The sequence below is a fragment of the Balaenoptera borealis genome (assembly GCF_965194805.1).
Source record: "Balaenoptera borealis genome assembly, chromosome: 10".
In the NCBI taxonomy this organism is placed as follows: domain Eukaryota; kingdom Metazoa; phylum Chordata; class Mammalia; order Artiodactyla; family Balaenopteridae; genus Balaenoptera; species Balaenoptera borealis.
In genome coordinates, this window is record NC_138874.1 from 102311401 (window position 1) to 102328061 (window position 16661).

At 43.7% G+C, this 16661-nt stretch overlaps 1 protein-coding gene across 7 annotated transcripts in view; it reads left to right on the forward strand.

The window, feature by feature from the left end:
- Nucleotides 1-16661, forward strand: part of CASP7 (caspase 7) — a 31146-nt gene that overhangs the window by 6415 nt on the left and 8070 nt on the right. For 6 of the 7 annotated variants that reach the window (XM_082407979.1, XM_082407981.1, XM_082407978.1 and 3 more), the window contains one exon: nt 15-124. In XM_082407979.1, the coding sequence (XP_082264105.1) occupies nt 15-124 (110 nt within the window). Of the gene's footprint in view, nt 1-14; nt 125-7921; nt 8006-16661 lie in introns of all 7 variants that reach the window. The other variant, XM_082407983.1, reaches the window with a different exon arrangement.

Below are 16661 nucleotides of genomic sequence, written 5' to 3' on the forward strand. Positions count from 1 at the left end.
TTTTTTCCTTCCAGATGGCAGACAGTCAAGACCATATTGTGGAACAGGGGGCTGGGGACTCAGCAAGCAATGACACAGTTGATGCGAAGCCAGACCGGTCCTCTTTTGTCCCATCACTCTTCAGGTAAGTTTCCTTCCTTGCTGAGTTAAAGAGGGACCCTGGGCCACTTCAGCCTACCACGCCTCTGCCCTCTCCACCCACCCATGCAGAAGCGGACCTTCAGGGGAGGAGGTCTGTGCTGTGCGTGGGAGATTTGCACAGAATCCTGCCAGCTGTGTGTGACAACACTGGGGTCCCCCTGTGCACTCCCCTGTCCCCAGGGCAAGCCCAGGTATGGGGGAGCCAGGCTCTGGGGGGGTCTCTTGCCGCGGTGGCAGCTGCCCAGGAGTGAGGGGCTGTCCCCGTCAGAGATGATTTGCCGCTAACCTCCTTCGGGGCAGAGCATGGGCTGCTGCCGCCAGTGGGGCCAGGCTTGGCTGAAAGGCAGAACTGAGGGCCATGGCATGGGAAGTGGTAGGGTGGCACTCTGCCGATTCCTACCTTTTCCTTTTTAGAGTTCACTTTTGAAGTTCTAAACTTTACATTTAATAACAATCGTAACAGCTTCATTTGTTAAGCTTCTGTATGCCAGCTCAGTAACCCTCACAATCCCAGGAGATGGTTCTACTCTTCCCGTCATTTAACAGGTAGCTAAACTGAGGCATTAAGAGGGTTAGTAGCCTGCCTTTCTGGTGGCAGTTAATAAATGGTAGAGCTGAGATTAGAACCCAAACGGTACCAGCACCACTCCCTTAACAGCTCTGCCGTGCTTTCTATTTAAAAGTAGGGCTGCAGGGACGTGGAGGAGCCCCTTCCTTCCCCTCCTTAACCTTGGTCATGGAGGGGCAGTGAGTGGTATTCCCTGGCAAAGAGGCAGGAGTGGTCTGTGCATCAGAGCATCAGACTTCTCCGTAGCTCCTAAACCAAGCCCCACGGCGGAGGGACAGCGAGGGGGATAAAGGGTGAGGTTAGGGGGTGCTCCCAAGCAGTGTTCGGGAGGGTAAGAGCTGGTGATGAGGGGCATTCTGGCTCCCTGCAACATCCCGCAGAGATCCTTTGGTCATATCATCCCAGACATGACTCGGAGAAGTGGGAAGGCCTCGGCATCCTGGATCCAAGTTCCGTTGGCACTGGTTGCCATTGAGGGTCAAAGATATCTGATGAGATGACCAGAAAATACAGCTCCAATTACTGAAAACTTTTCAAAGCCATGAGTTCAAGTGGTCCAGGCTAAGCCACTCCCCAGTGCAAACCCTTTAGAGCAGTGGCCTTCCAATGTTTTTGCTCACATACCCCCCAAATAATGTAAAACTACACACCCCCTCAAAATAGTTGCAGAGGATGTAGTAATATTTCAGTTTTCCCATCTCTCTGAGTATTCAGGTTAAGCAGGTTGCCTCTAAGTGAAAGAGAAACAGGAATCGTATAACAGCCATTTCATACGTCTTAGTTAGCTGATGCGGCAGTTTCTATGTGATCTAAGATTTCAAGGAGGGTGAGAAGTCCACCCTTCTCCTCTCTGGTGGGAGATGGGAAACTGGGAAAGGGGAGGTGGTATCATATTCAGGCAGACCAGTTTTAGGAAAAATACAAATGGAAATTGAGGATCTGGCAATTCATTCACTTAAAATTGTCTTGTCTGCACCCCTTGGAAAATCTCTGAGTACCCTGGCTGGAGACCACTGCCTTAAAGACCCATCATTTTGCAAAAATAGGTGTGGTCTGTGATGTGGGTTTTTTTTACCCCCTTAAGTTCTTTGGAAAAGTAAATAAGCCTGGATAATCTTCTGTATTCTGGTCCACTATACCTTTTTTTATAGTGTGGCTGATATTGATGTCAAGCTACATATTATGAAAATAAACTGAATATTTAAATACTTGCAAAATATTTAAATTAAATTCCATTTTATGAACTGCTTATTTTAGTTGTGTGAATTGCAAGACACGATTGTTGAATTATTAAATGTATTTGAACTACAATAAATGTCTATTTAATGCCTTATTCATCTAGGTTGTGAAATGTTAGTTGTTTATTTTCTTTGCCTTCTCTAGGCATCTGACTCGTACCCATGTGTTAGGTTGTACACGGACCGTCTACCAAATAGGCAATCAATGCAAATAAAATTCAATCAGGATTTGCAACATACCCGTAAAATTTAGATTTTTCCTTCCTTTTTTTTTTTTTTTTTTTTTTTTAACTTCAGCAGGATAGAAGGTCCTTTCATCTAGTAAAGTATCATTGGCTTTAAAATTAATCACTTGAGATGCCATTTTTGGTCACATCCATTATTTCATTTATTCATTAAATACTTGCGGCGTGACAGAGAGAACTCAAGTCCCTTGCCCCAAATCCCATGGTTGATTAGTGGCAGAACCAGGATTTGAACCTGTATTCCCCTGCCTCTCAAAACCAAGCTCTCGACCACCAGTCTCTGTTGCCGCCTTTGTGTACCTGGTCCTGTGTGTGGCCCTGGCGCTGCAGCCAGGAGCAAGAACAGCGAGGTCAACGTGGCCCTTGCCGCACTCACATTCTGGTGGGGAAGGCAGACATGGAGCCAGTAACTTCGGTGTGATGACCCCCGGAGGGGACAGAGCAGAGACAAGGGGAGATGGGCTGAGCCAGATTTTAGCAGGACTTGTCTGCAGGTCACGTAAAGGATTTGGAATCAATCCTAAGGACGGTGAAGTCACTAAAGGGTTTTAGCTGTAGAGTGACTTGATCGATTACACCTATGGAAACCCACAAGACCACTCGAGCTGCAGCATGGAGGGGAGTGCCCTGAGGAGGGGTTTGTGGCGAGGGGACGTGAGTTAGGAGGCCATTGCTGCTCCCCAGGCCAGAGTGGATGGTGTAGATGGAGCAGGACCGGGGCTTCCAGAGGTGCCTGGGAGGTAGAAGCCACCAGACTTTGACCAAGTGGAAGGAGAGGGCCGAAGAAGGGAGGGACGAAGAGGCAAGTGGCACCTGCACCCCTGGGAATAGTTGAAGGCGGCTCGTGCCCACTGAGCCCCCTTGCTCAGCAAAGAGGGAAAGCCGTGTATATTTCTAGTGTCACAGTGACAGAACTGCACCAGCATTTGCTGCCTCTCAGTGTTCCCCTGACCGTGCCTGCTGCCTCGGCTTTGCTGACTGAGACCTCTTGAGAAACTTGGCTGGCGTCAGGGACCTTGTATATGATGGGGTGAGACTCTAAGTGTGATTAAAACAGGGTGATCTGAAGCAAAGAGGGAGTGTCCCTTATCACACCTGACCCATGGACACCCCGCACTTACCCTCTGTGCCTTAAGGATTCTAACTGGGATTGTTACCTGTGACTCACTGGGGCGACCTGAACACAGCACTAGATGCTGGTTGTTTCCTGCAAATCTGGCAGGTGTGCAGTAGCCCCGCCCATGGTCCCCGCTGTGGCGCGTGGGGAACTTTGCTTCCCACACTTCAGAGGTGTGGGCGCAGCCTGGGGGAACATCAATGGCTGCTCCCTGCAACTGACGGCAGGCACCTTCCCCCTCCCGTCCCATCCCCAGTTCCCTTCTCTAAGCGTCAGAATTGCAGGGAGGTAAGGCAGTGGAGGGGGCAGTAGCACCCCCATCCATCTCTAGTCGAGGACCCTCACCCTCCTCTGGAAACTTCAAGTATTCTGGGAAACGAAAAGACGCCTCTTTTTCCCCCAAAAGCCTGGGTGGGACTCAGGTGGTCCCAAGCCCTCACACTTGTCTTGGCTGTTTTGTGTCAGTGCCACTAGATGGCATGACAACATCATTTTATTTCCATTTTGCTGGGCCCTGAATAAACCAGGCAGTTCCTTAATTCACTTTTCTTAAAAAAAAAAAAAAAAAAAAAGATAGAAATATCTTCTACTTATCTGATTATTGGAGAACATTTGGAAAACACAGAAAACCACAAAGGAAAAATATTTAGAATGTAAATTTTACATTAGTAAAGTGCTTGGACTTAAAAAAAAATGACTTAGAAGAAATAAGTACTGTCTGCCCTCTGATCCGCATCCGTGGATCTAACCAACTGTGGATCAAAAATATTGGGAGTGGAAATTCCAGAAAGTTCCAAAAAGCAAAACTTGAATTTGCTGAGTGCCAGCAACTATTTACATAGTATTTACATTGTTTTAGGGATTATAAGTAAACTAGAGATAATTTAAGGTATAAGGGAGGATGTGCATATGTTATATGCAAATACTACTCCATTTGAAATACGGGACTTGAGCATCCGAGGATTTTGGTATCCTCAGGGGTCCTGGAACCAATCTCCTCGGATACGAAGGGCCAACTGTGTGTGCACAGTCTGTGTTCATTATGAGCCGTAGTTGATGAACAAGGCATCCTGTCATCTGCGAACTTGAAGAGGGATCCCTCTTGATGTAAAGGTAACCCTAGATCCTGGCCTGGGTTACCTGTCATGCAAGGCAACGATGTGGTCCCTGCCCTGGATAGAAACTCAAGTTCTTAGTGAATATCTAGGCACGGGTATAGAAAATAGCTAACAACAGGAAGTAACTGATTGCAGAATTGTAGAGTATTGGGAGCTGTGGGAGGCTGGGAGAGGAAGGATGAGGGCGGGCCTGGAGGAGTTGGGACTTGTCAGAGAAAAGGCAGTGGGGTTATCAGGGCACTAGAAGAGCCTGCCTGCCGGGGCCAGAGCCGTGGTGGGAATGATGGCCAGGCCCCACGGCACAGGTCTGGGAAAGTGGATAGAGCCCTTGGACGGGCTGAGTTTGATCCTGGTGGCACCACTGAGAGCCATTGCACATGTAAGACCAAGCCCTGCACAGTAGCCTGGAAGATGTCCCCCTTCCAGGAACACTTCAGCTGTGAAATCAGAGGCTCCTTCCTGAGTTCTGCTCCAGGTCACTGTTAAAGGAAATAAAAAACAAAGTAGCAAACAGATTGCACATGCTCTCAAATTTCCCCAGGGCCTTGGTGGAGCCTGGGGTGTTTTCCGGGGGTGGGGGGGGGGTGTATTTATCCTTCCAGTTCCCTGGTGAAGAGGGCAGGAGAAAAGGCTTGTTTTCAAAGCTTGATAAGCTCCCTACTTTTGAAGCACAGGCTCAGATCCCATGAGCTTTCTCCTGTGTATCATCTTTGTGTTCTGACCTTTGTCCCCCTGGAACGTGTTTCATAAATGCCACTTGGTTGTAATTCTTCTTTCTCCTGGGCTGCAACTTGAGTTGCTCCACCAATTGTGTTATATGTAAACAGGTCCCTATTTTTTTTTTAAAAAAGTGTTATTTGTGTAATTATAAGAAAGATCCAGGTGGCCTGCCTGTTCATTTGGAGGCTGGTAGGGGAAGTGTTTCAGAAGAAGCAATGCTTTGGAATTGGAGAAAAGAACAAAGAAAGCAGACCTCAACTCATCCCAAGGACTATGTCCCTAATTAAGCAAAAGCAGAGGCCAGGTCTGAGCCCCCTAAAAAGAAAAAGAACGTTAAAACATACCCAGGCAGTTTACTTTTCAATAAAGGAAGCCTTCAGATTCAGACTCCAGAATACTGGATGCCTGTCTCCCAACTTTTTATATAAAGAGTAATAAAGATTTAATGCCATATTTGAAGTAGTCATGATACCACTTAAAATGACAGCAGTGCTGGTGTGGAGTTGGACAACCTAGGTTCAGATCCTGGCCCTGAGTCCCACTCTTTAGTTGAACAACTAGAGCAGGTGTTTTGACCTTTCTGAGCCTCAGTCCCCTCATTTGCATGATAGGGATATGAATACCTATCCACTGGGTTGTTTGTGAGAATTAAATTACCTGATAAGGGAGAAATCATAGAATCATAATTTCAAACCGGAAGACTCCTTGAAAGGTAATTTATCCAGTTCCCCTTCTGTGCAACGATCAAAGAAAGTGAAGGCCAGAGAGGTAAAGTCCTCTATCCATAGTCACCCAACAGGACCAAGACCCAGGTCTAATTTGGGGTCCATTTTCCCCCCGCCCCTTACATCAAGTGCCACCCACAAGTGCAGTGGCATCTAGCTATTCAACCAAGTGCCACCCACAGGTGCAGTGGCATCTAGCTATTCAACCATATTAATCCACCAGCGGGGTGGTTTTTTTCTTCCACCCAAGTGGGTCAGCAAATTTAATTCTTCATTGAAACTGCTCCCTTTCTGCTTCACTTCAGCTGAGAGATGGTATACAGACAGCATTTCAACAGGGCTAGCGACGGGGTTTCTGATAAAGAGGGCCACGTGCGCATTTCAGGAGCAGCGAGCCACACCTCTGAACCATGGTCACGGGGTCTAAATCTTTGAAGCCATGACTTCTACGTGTGTAGAATACCTCTAGTTATTTTAGATTATTGCTTTTCTAGAGGGGAAAAAATAAGCTCTAAAATTAACAGAAAAAGTGAGGAAGGGAGGTAAATGTCAGGTTTCCATAGTGATAGAACTTTTAAAACACCATTAGTGTAGAATTAAGTCCAGTAATAGAAGAGTACTATGAAAATAAGCCCCGTTGCTTCTCAAGGGAGCTCATAATCACAAATAAGAAATGTGCATTATGGCCTTGCACGTTCAAAGCCCAAGCTTGCTGGTGCTTGGGGCTTTCTGTCTGGCCTGCATCTGATAGGGTGAGTTTGTATACTGCTCAGCTGAAAGTGAAGAAGGCAGATGAAGTGGTTGTGTAAGAATCAAGACTGAAGTGTGTGAGCTGTTCGCAGTTCTGGAGCTTGCAGCCACAGTACAGACACCACTGTGTCTCCCACTTCATTCTAGGCTATTTAAAGAGAATTCAGTCCTTTATTCCCCCCCCCCCCCCCGAATGATTTTTTTCTTTGAGTCATTTGTCAATTTTTATTGCCGGAGGTCTCTGTTCTTTTTCTAAGGGGGAAGTTGGAAACCTGGAGGCTGATAATTCTTCTCCTTAGCCTATTTTAAACTGACTTTGTTTCCCAGTGTAAATGTACTTTTGCAAATTGAGTTTCAGAGAAGAATATACGGAGCCAGTTTTTTCTCCTTCACAAACCTGAGGATGGCAAGCGATTAGGAGGTTTCCCAGGAGTGCAGGTGTTATAACTCCCCTTCATCAGCTCCACACCTTTCATTAACTGTGACCTTGAACCAGGAAATTGAGAAAAGCATTGCTTAATAATTTTGGTTTTTATGCATCCACCTCTTCCTCATTGCATTTGGAGGGGTGAAATGGGAAAGTGTGGTAACTCCTGAGTCATTCGCTTTATCCAAGACCCTTGAAAAATGTTTATATGCCTCACTTGAAAATTAAAGTATTTGGTATGCCTCTATGGTCTTTTATTTTATTCTTATATTACTACCTTGAGGACCTTTAAAAGGAAAAAAATAACCTAATGAATTTGAACTCTCTGATTCAGCACAAACTCACTTCCTATTTTTGCTCACTCACATATAACTTTACATACTTTGCACTTCCTATGTGTGCTGTTTTGCCACCTTTTGTAGATTTGGCACTTCGGTGGGTTGCCCACATCTGCGTGCTCATCACTTTAAATAGCTGTGTAGTATTTTATTCTCCTGATACTCTGTCCCCTGCTCAGCCACTTCCCCATTGTTTCCAGTTTTTCCCTCTCAGAGATGGTGCTACTGGCTGCATCTTTGTGGAAATGTGGGTTTTTTTCCCATGGGACCCCAAGTTCCTAGGAAGTCGCTTTTTCTCTAGGGAGCTGTCCTGGAGTGGGGAGCATGCAGCCGCGTGGAGCCTGGGCATTTCTGCCGGTCAGCAGAGAAGGGGGAGGCCAGTGTGACTTTCCCAGCCCCAGTGTGAATGGTCCTGTGGAAAACTCCAGCGTGCAGTTCACTGCTGATTCAGTCACAGGCCTTCAGGGCCGGGCGGACTGTGCCAATCTTCTGCCCCTGCTGTGCTCCGAGCATGTTGAGTTTTTATTATTTCAGAGAAGAAGGAAACTCGCTGCCGGTCATCGCAGGGCGAAGCCTAGTTCTGATGCAGAGGGGGTTGCTTTCAGATGGAGACATGAGGTACCACCTTCACTCTGTCCCTTCCTCTCGGTCTTGTTCTGTGCCTTGGTATGTCAGGACTGCTGGGAATGCCCTCTACTGAAATCCTGAAACCATGAATGAATCATCCCAAAAATATTTAGACAAAGCAGCTACGAAAACCAGAGCTCTAGTTCCGAATGAAGCAGCCCTGGGGAAATGTGTGCCTGGTGGTGTGTTTACTTTCATGCTGATGAATGTCTGCAAACAGACAGAGCTACTGGGAATCCTATTCATGGAGACACTTTAGAAAATAAATAGGAGCCAGTTTGCGTGCTTATATTCCCTTCCAAATATAGAAAGGTGTAATTCACGTTTCGAGCAGCCTGGGGGATCTGTAAGAAGATAAAACCTGTATTTATTCACTCTGGTGATGGGGAAAATTATACTACTTGTACCCAGAGTGGATTGTAAAAATTTTTCCTGCACTTTCTGAGGCTTTTCACTTCTTTGTATAGTAGGTACAGTATTTTTATCTTATAATGTTTTCTGGTATGTGTTACTGTAGACTGTTCAAGGAAGTCTTTCTATATAAATAACTATCAGAGCTTGGTGGTAATTCTTTGCCTCTTGATTTTGCTGAAATGACTGCGAAATCTGAGGTTCCAAAAAATGGCTCTCGACCTGAGAAGTTAGGATAATCTCGGTCCTTCCTGATAATCAATGCTGGTATTATCTGTGTTCCTAGCAGAGATTTGAGCTTACCAAAACATATCTGGGAAATGAAGATAGTGGTCCTTGCGCATATGAGCGAGGAAATACAACACCAGCAAACATGAAGGATGGTTAGGAAGCACCACAGTTAGCCAACCTGCTTGTGTAAATTAACTGCTCATTGTATTTGAGTGCACACTTGAATGCACTTCCTAAGTCAGTCTTTCTACCAGGCTTTTGTGGTTGTTGTGACCTTGCTTGTCCAGCCCTAACCAAGCACAGTGATTTCGTGGCCAGATTTGTTGTTTTAAAATCTGCAGCCAATTGTATATAACACATGAGCTTTTAAGAGGATTTGGACCTTTTAATTCACTGGTCTGGTTTATCATAGCCTTGCACTTCACAGCAGGTTCCAAAACCAGAATCCTGTGTTTCTCCTCAGTGTAGTAATCTTGGCCAATGTGTTCAGAATGTAAAAAAGTCAAGTTAAAGACTGAGTTTATCAGCACAAAATTAGCAAAGGGAGGGAACAAAATGGGTCCTAGCGAGGGTACAATGGGAAGTGATAGAATCTGGCTTTAAAAATGCCCTGGCCAGCCTTTATTTGTTACATCTTCCCATACCTTTCGTTTGTACTTTGCAGAACAAATGGGGGTAATGGTTATTAACATACTTTGTAAAGCATAAAACCCTATTAAAAAATATTAATGAAACAACAAGGTCCTACTGTATAGCACAGGGAACTGTATTCAATATCCTTTGATGAAACCATAATGGAAAAGAACATGAAAAAGAATGTATATATATATATATATGTGTAACTGAATCACTTTCCTGTACAGCAGAAATTAACACAACATTGTAAATCAACTATACTTCAATAAAATAAATTTTTAAAATATATCAGTGATACTTGTTCCTGGTGACTTAGGGACTATCTTACGTGGTTCCTCCACCATTTGTACCGTTTGTCAGATTCAGGAGAAAAGCTGGTTTCCACTGATCCGAATTTGAACGAAGTGCGGGTGCCCACCTGTTGGGGTCTGTGTAACGGCAGTTCTCACGTGTGCTAGCGTCTTCTGCAGAAAAGGCCAAATGAACCCAGGATGACAAGAACAGCCACTTTTAGAAAATCTTGTCTTTGGGGGAGGATCGCCAGCTGAAGAAGTTTCTAATCTGGATCCTTGAAAGCTTCTTATCACCCTGTTCATTCCCACCCCGGCGCCCACCCCTGGAGAACCTGCGGTGCTGAGCTGTGGATCAGACCACTGCCATCTCTCTGTAGTTGGCTGATTAATGAGCACCATCTCCTTGGAGCCCTTGAGGGCCTTGCTTCTGTCCAACAGCAGTTGTTTATCTGATGATCTGCTTGGCTCTGACCATTGATCTCCAAACAAACAGTAACTCTTTATGAGCTGCTAGCACTTCGGTCACAGAGCTCACCTCCCCCGACTGTGCTGATAGTGAGTTACAGGGCCACCAAGGCGGTGCTGGGGACTCACCCAAACATTGTGCAAACAAGGGAGAATAAGGATGGCATTGCTTGCAACGTGGCATTTCCTGGAAGCGTTTTGGTTGTGCTGTTAATTTCGGTTTAATGTTCAGCTCGGCTGTCACCTCTGGGAGACCTTGCGGGTTTCGTGGAGAGCCATAAATCCCACACATGACCCTAAATATAACCACGCTGCTGCCCAGGGCCGCCTTCCACAGGCTGTACTCCCCGAGGCATATCTCATTTGACTTTCTAGCCAAGAGCTAAGGGGCCCAAAGGCTGCAGCCATATAGAGAGCGGTGTTTGATAGGGTGGGACGAGCTGGTACTCTGTACCCTGCCCGGGAGGAAGAGGGACTAGCCCGCAGGGACCTCTGCTTCCATGGGCTCTGGAAGTGACGAAGGGGCTTGAAACAAGAGTGGAGAGTGCAGTGAAAGGTGAGGGCCAAGCGGGCCCAGGCAGTGGGCACACAGGCTGGTGCTGAGGCCCTCAGGCTTCAGAGGATATGAGCGTCTCCAGGACAATACCCGGGCCTGGCTCTGATCCCCTGGGTCTAGGGCGAGGCCTGGGAATCTGAATTTTAACAGAGAAATCCTGGAGAAGGGACTTGGTGTCAGACCTCAGAATAAACCTGGACACTACCCCTGCCTAGCTTTGTGATCTTGGACAAGCTAATGTAATCTTTTTCTATGAGATATGGAGTTAATGTCTCACAGAGTTGTTGTAAAGATTACATGAGATAATATATGTAAAGCGGTAAGTGTTCAAAAAGTGGTACTTATTAGAACTTTATTTATTATTGTTGTTACTATTGACACGTAGAGGAAGAAGGCTAGGGAGAGGGGTAAAATCACAGTGGAAACCAGAAAAATGGGGTGTCCAGGGACGCCTTTCAACAATTCGCACAAAAAAGTATGAATCCAAAAAATCCAAAAAGTAATTTTCAAAACAGGTCTTGAAATCCACTTGCAGCAAGTGATTTTTAACTATTAAATAATAATTTTTATTTTAATCTTTTGAGTAGTTAACTTATTCATAGAAAAAGAGATATACGGTCAAAATTCTTTCTCCTTCCTGCTGTCCTGCTCTGGGCTCCAGAACACAGGTAACCACTTTTGATGCTATTTAATAAATAACATGAGTAATAATAATGATGTTTATTTATTCAGTACAACTTACTACATGCCGCACATTGTTCTAAGTGCTTTGTGAATATTAACTTCTTTACGAGCTCTGAGGCAGATGCTATAATTTTGTCCTTTTTACAAATGAGGAAGCTGAAGCCCAGAGAGGTTAATACGTAACTTGCCCACGATCATTCAGCTCTGTGGTGGGGCAGGGTTTCAAACCCAGGCAGTCCAGCCCCAGAATCCATGGATTTATCCTTTATATCATCCTGCAAGAGTCTGTTTATGCAAATACAAGCAAGATACGAATTTTTCCTGACACGTAGCACACTGTTCTCATTGTTTTGCCCCTTTGTTTTGTTCCACCCTTAACACTGCTTATTACAAATCATCCCACATCAGGATAGGGAGAGCTTCCTCATGATTTTAACAATACTGTGTGTTTTAGATTCAAGACCCTCCCTTTTACAGTCCAGCTAGGAAGTAGAGGCCGAATTAGATCTTGATACTTGCCCTGCTGGTTATTATGGGAGTGAGTGGCAACTGAATAAACTTAGGTCCGCCAACCAGGTCTTTTCATTGAGGCCTGCTATTAAGGTTCAAAACTGGACGTGGGAACCCCAGGGGGAAAAAATGGAAGAGAACTTGTCAGTCCAAAAGTGTTTCCAAATAGTATTAGGTGTCACACACAAAAGAAAGACTCAAGCAAAGTGATTGCCCTGTGTTCCTGCGGAATCAGCTACTGGGGCTCCCTAACGTAAGCCCCTCTCAGGAATCAGCCCCCTTCCTATATGTGAGGCTGTACTTAATGTTGCCTCTGCAGCAGCCTGGCAACAGCAGCTGGCAAAGTGGAAGAGATGGCATTGCTCCCACAAGAGGGAAAATGGGGTGAAAGGGAGATAGATAATCCCCAGGAGAAGGGACCCCAAAGCCTCACACCTAGTAGGTGGTAGACTCTAGTCTCTTGGACTCTTTTACTTGTGGAATCTATCCATAGGCAATAGACTTTAGTCCACCTGGTTTTTTCCTGGCTCCTTTCCCCTGGTGACTTCTCGACAATCATTTCTTCCTCTTATTTGTCTCTCGTTACATGCTTTAAGCTAATCATCAGGGTTTGCTTCCCCAGACTTAAGCTACAGATGGAGTTTTCCCAAAGCCAGTGCCTCTTAGGAAGATGAGCTCAATGGGATCAAGTTGATATTCACTCTCTGATACACATCTTTGGTGTGGGAAGACCTGAGTTTAACAAAAAGCTATTTGAGTTAGAAGGAAAAATTAATATGGACTGACTCAAATCCAGAAAGAAGAAGCAGATATTAAGTTCATTTTGAAAAATGAGAATTCAGTTTAGGGGAAGGATAAGAAAGGGAAATTGTCCTTATCTCCCTTGAGATATTTACTGGGGATAAGAATCACATTTCATATTCCTTTTTAAGGTATTTTTTATAACCATGGAAAGTGTTTTCTTTAAAGTGTGTATATCTTTATATACACACTTTTGTGTTCCTTTTTTTTAAGCAGTTAGTTTTCCAAATTCTATTCTGATAGAAACAGAGTCCTTTTCTTTTTTGTGTAAGTTATATCTGAGCCTGTTTTTCTTATAAAAAATGCTCACTGGTGTAGTTTGGCTTATGGCAGCCTAAAAAAATCACAGCTTGTTTATAATTTGGATATCATTGTACAGTTTGTTTTAAAATAGTCTGTATTGCAGAAGACAGAAGTGAAATTTTCTCTCATAAAGGGCATAAACTTGACCTCCAGCCTGCCAGACGTAATGCTCCTCTTGTTAGGGTCTTCGAGTGGGCTTAAATTAGCTAAAGTCCTCTCAGGAGCCAATGACAAAATGCAGGTGAGAATTTTTTCAAGATCCCAGCCCATAATAAGCCCTGACAAACGCTAATTGTTGTTATTATTACCTATAAAATGGGTGTGATTATGCCCCCTCCACCTACCTCAGAGATGTCAGTTGAAGACCGACATCTTTCTGACTTACCTCACTCTGTATGACAGAGTGTTTTTCTCTTTCTGACTTACTTCACTCCGTATGACAGACTCTAGGTCCATCCACCTCACTGCAAATAACTCAATTTTGTTTCTTTTTATGGCTGAGTAATATTCCATTGTATATATATGCCACATCTTCTTTATCCATTCATCTGTCGATGGACATTTAGGTTGCTTCCATGTCCTGGCTATTGTAAATAGAGCTGCAATGAACATTGTGGTACATGACTCTTTTTGAATTATGGTTTTCTCAGGATATATGCCCAGTAGTGGGATTGCTGGGTCATATGGTAGTTCTATTTTTAGTTTTTTAAGGAACCTCCATACTGTTCTCCATAGTGGCTGTATCAATTTACATTCCCACCAACAGTGCAAGAGGGTTCCCTTTTCTCCACACCCTCTCCAGCATTTATTGTTTCTAGATTTTTTTGATGATGGCCATTCTGACTGGTGTGAGGTGATACCTCATTGTAGTTTTGATTTGCATTTCTCTAATGATTAATGATGTTGAGCATTCTTTCATGTGTTTGTTGGCAATCTGTATACCTTCTTTGGAGAAATGTCTATTTAGGTCTTCTGCCCATTTTTGGATTGGGTTGTTTGTTTTTTTGATATTGAGCTGCATGAGCTGCTTGTAAATTTTGGAGATTAATCCTTTGTCAGTTGCTTCATTTGCAAATATTTTCTCCCATTCTGAGGGTTGTCTTCTCGTCTTGTTTATGGTTTCCTTTGCTGTGCAAAAGCTTTTAAGTTTCATTAGGTCCCATTTGTTTATTTTTGTTTTTATTTCCATTTCTCTAGGAAGTGGGTCAAAAAGGATCTTGCTGTGATTTATGTCATAGAATGTTCTGCCTATGTTTTGAGAGGGGAGACTTTAGAAGGTAGGAGACCAGACTGAGGGCATTTCTCTTTTAGAAATAAAATGATACGACGGAAGAAATTTGGCCTTATAAAAGTGGAGGATAAAGTCATGTTGAGGTTGAAAACAGCAATATGGAATCTGAAGTTTCGACTTAACATAGCTAACCTGTAATCTGGACCAAAGTAGGAGGAGAAAGGGGAAAGGCCACGTCCTTTCAGAGATTCTGAGAAACTCAGATAACATTCAATGAAAACTCAGAGTAAAATACCCTTGGACCCACATTCATCAGGGAACAAGCTCAGTTTTCACTCTCACTTTACTTCTTCCAACTTTTGAGGAAGCTTTGGGGGGATGGTGGACAAATCATTCTAACAGATACTCAAGAGCATAAGGCTCTGGAACACTGACATGAAGGAGGAGGCCTGGGCGATGGTCCCACCTTGCCGATCACTAGCTGGGTGACCTTGGACAACCCCCTGCCTCTCTGTGGACCTCAGTTTCCATGTCTGCAAAATGAGCAAATAAAACCTGATTCATTCATTCAAATGACAGTTTTTAACTTCATTGCCTGACTAAAACCTCTCATACAGTATTTAGTAGGAAGTGGCAAGAGTGGACATATTTGACTTGTTCCTGATCTTAGGGCAGGAAGCATTCAGCCTTTCATCATTAAGTATGTCGATGAAAATTCAATTAACTATCAAGTCAAGAAGAAAACGGGAATTTTATTCGAGCCAAACCGAGGGTTATAACCCAGGAAGCATATTCTCAGAAGGCTCTGAGAACTGTTCCACCTGTTAGAAGTCAAAGGCACAGTCATATTCATTTTCGAGACGTAGGATCGTCCATCAAAATGACATACTGATAATTCACATAAAGTTCACCAAAGTTACATAGTCCAGATAAGCACATACAAAGCCAGCAGCAAGTCACCATGACCCCCTACAGAACTGGGAAAGAATGCCATTTTAAGAAGTTACATTGCTAGCATCCGAAGAAAGAAGAAATATTGATCGTTACAGTTGAGCGGGCACTCCTGTCTTTGAGGAGTTCTGGTTAACATGTAGTGCAGAGGTAAACTGCACATTAGGGAGGGAGGGAGGAGGCCCAAACAAACACAGAGAATTTTATGTTTAATTTTTTCTTGTCCCACCTTAAAATATAAATTTTATTTCATCAAGTATGATATTAGCAGTGGGTTTTTCATAGATGCCCTTTGCAGGCTGAGTTAGTTCCATTGTAATCCTAGTTTAGTGAGCATTTTTATCATAGCAGGGTGTTGGATTTTGTCAAATGCTTTTTTGCACCAATTGAGTTGATCATGTGGTTTTTGTCCTTTATTCTAGTCATACAATGGATTACATTGGTTGATTTTTGGATGTTAAATCAACCTTGTGTTCCTGGGATCAATCACACTTGGTCATGGTGTGTTACCCTATTTATAGGTTGCTGGATTGGCTTGCTGATATTTCATCAAGGATTTTTGCATCTGTATTTATTAGGGCTATTGGTCTGTAGTTTATAACAAATATTGAGCAACTCATATGCCAGGTGTTGTTCTAGGTGTTGGGGATTCTGCAATTTTTCAAAAGAGATTAAAAAATCTCTTCTCTCACGGAGCTTACATTCAGACGGTCGACTAGCAATGCAGCTCCCCGCTGACATTTGACATTTTTTTCCTCTACCCTGTCAACGATGCCGCAGATTTCAGTCTCAGTGCCTGTGTGCCTGACTCTTAAAAAACTGGACAGTCAGTGTCTGGAGATCGGAAGGGGCCTACTTTCTTGTTTAAGTTGCTGTTCCTTTTTTCCCCTTTTAATGTCAATGTTAATTAAATTATAACATCTACATAGAGAAGTGCACACACTTATGTACCCTTTTGTGTATGTGTTCTTTCACTCAGCGTTACCTGTCTAAGATGCATCCGTGCGGCTCTGTGTTGTCATGGTTTGTTCACTCTCATTATTGTAGGCATATATTTTATTGCACTCACTTCACTGTGCGTCACAGATAATGTGTTTTTTTACAAATTGAAGGCTTGTGACAACCCTGTGTTGTCAGATGATGGCTAGCATTTTTTAGCAATGAAGTATTTTTTAATAAAGATATACCTACATTGTTTTTTTAGACATATTACACACTTAATAGACTACAGTATGGTGTAAACATAACTTTTATATGCACTGGGAAACCAAAAAGATCATCTGACTTGCTTTATTGGGTTATTTGCTTATTGCAGAACCCACAATATCTCTGAGGTCTGCCTGTCTATAGTATTGCATTGCATGAATATTCCACAATTTATCCATTCTACTGTAAATGGACATTTGGATTATTTCCTGTTTGGGGCTGTTTAAATAGTACTGCTGTGCACATGTGTGGCTCTGTCGTTAGGTAAACGTCTGCTCTCCTTTGAGCTATATACCCAGGAGGGGAATAGCTCTGTCATAGGATATGTTTAAGTTCAGTTTTAGTAGGTTCTGCCAGTTTTCCACAGAG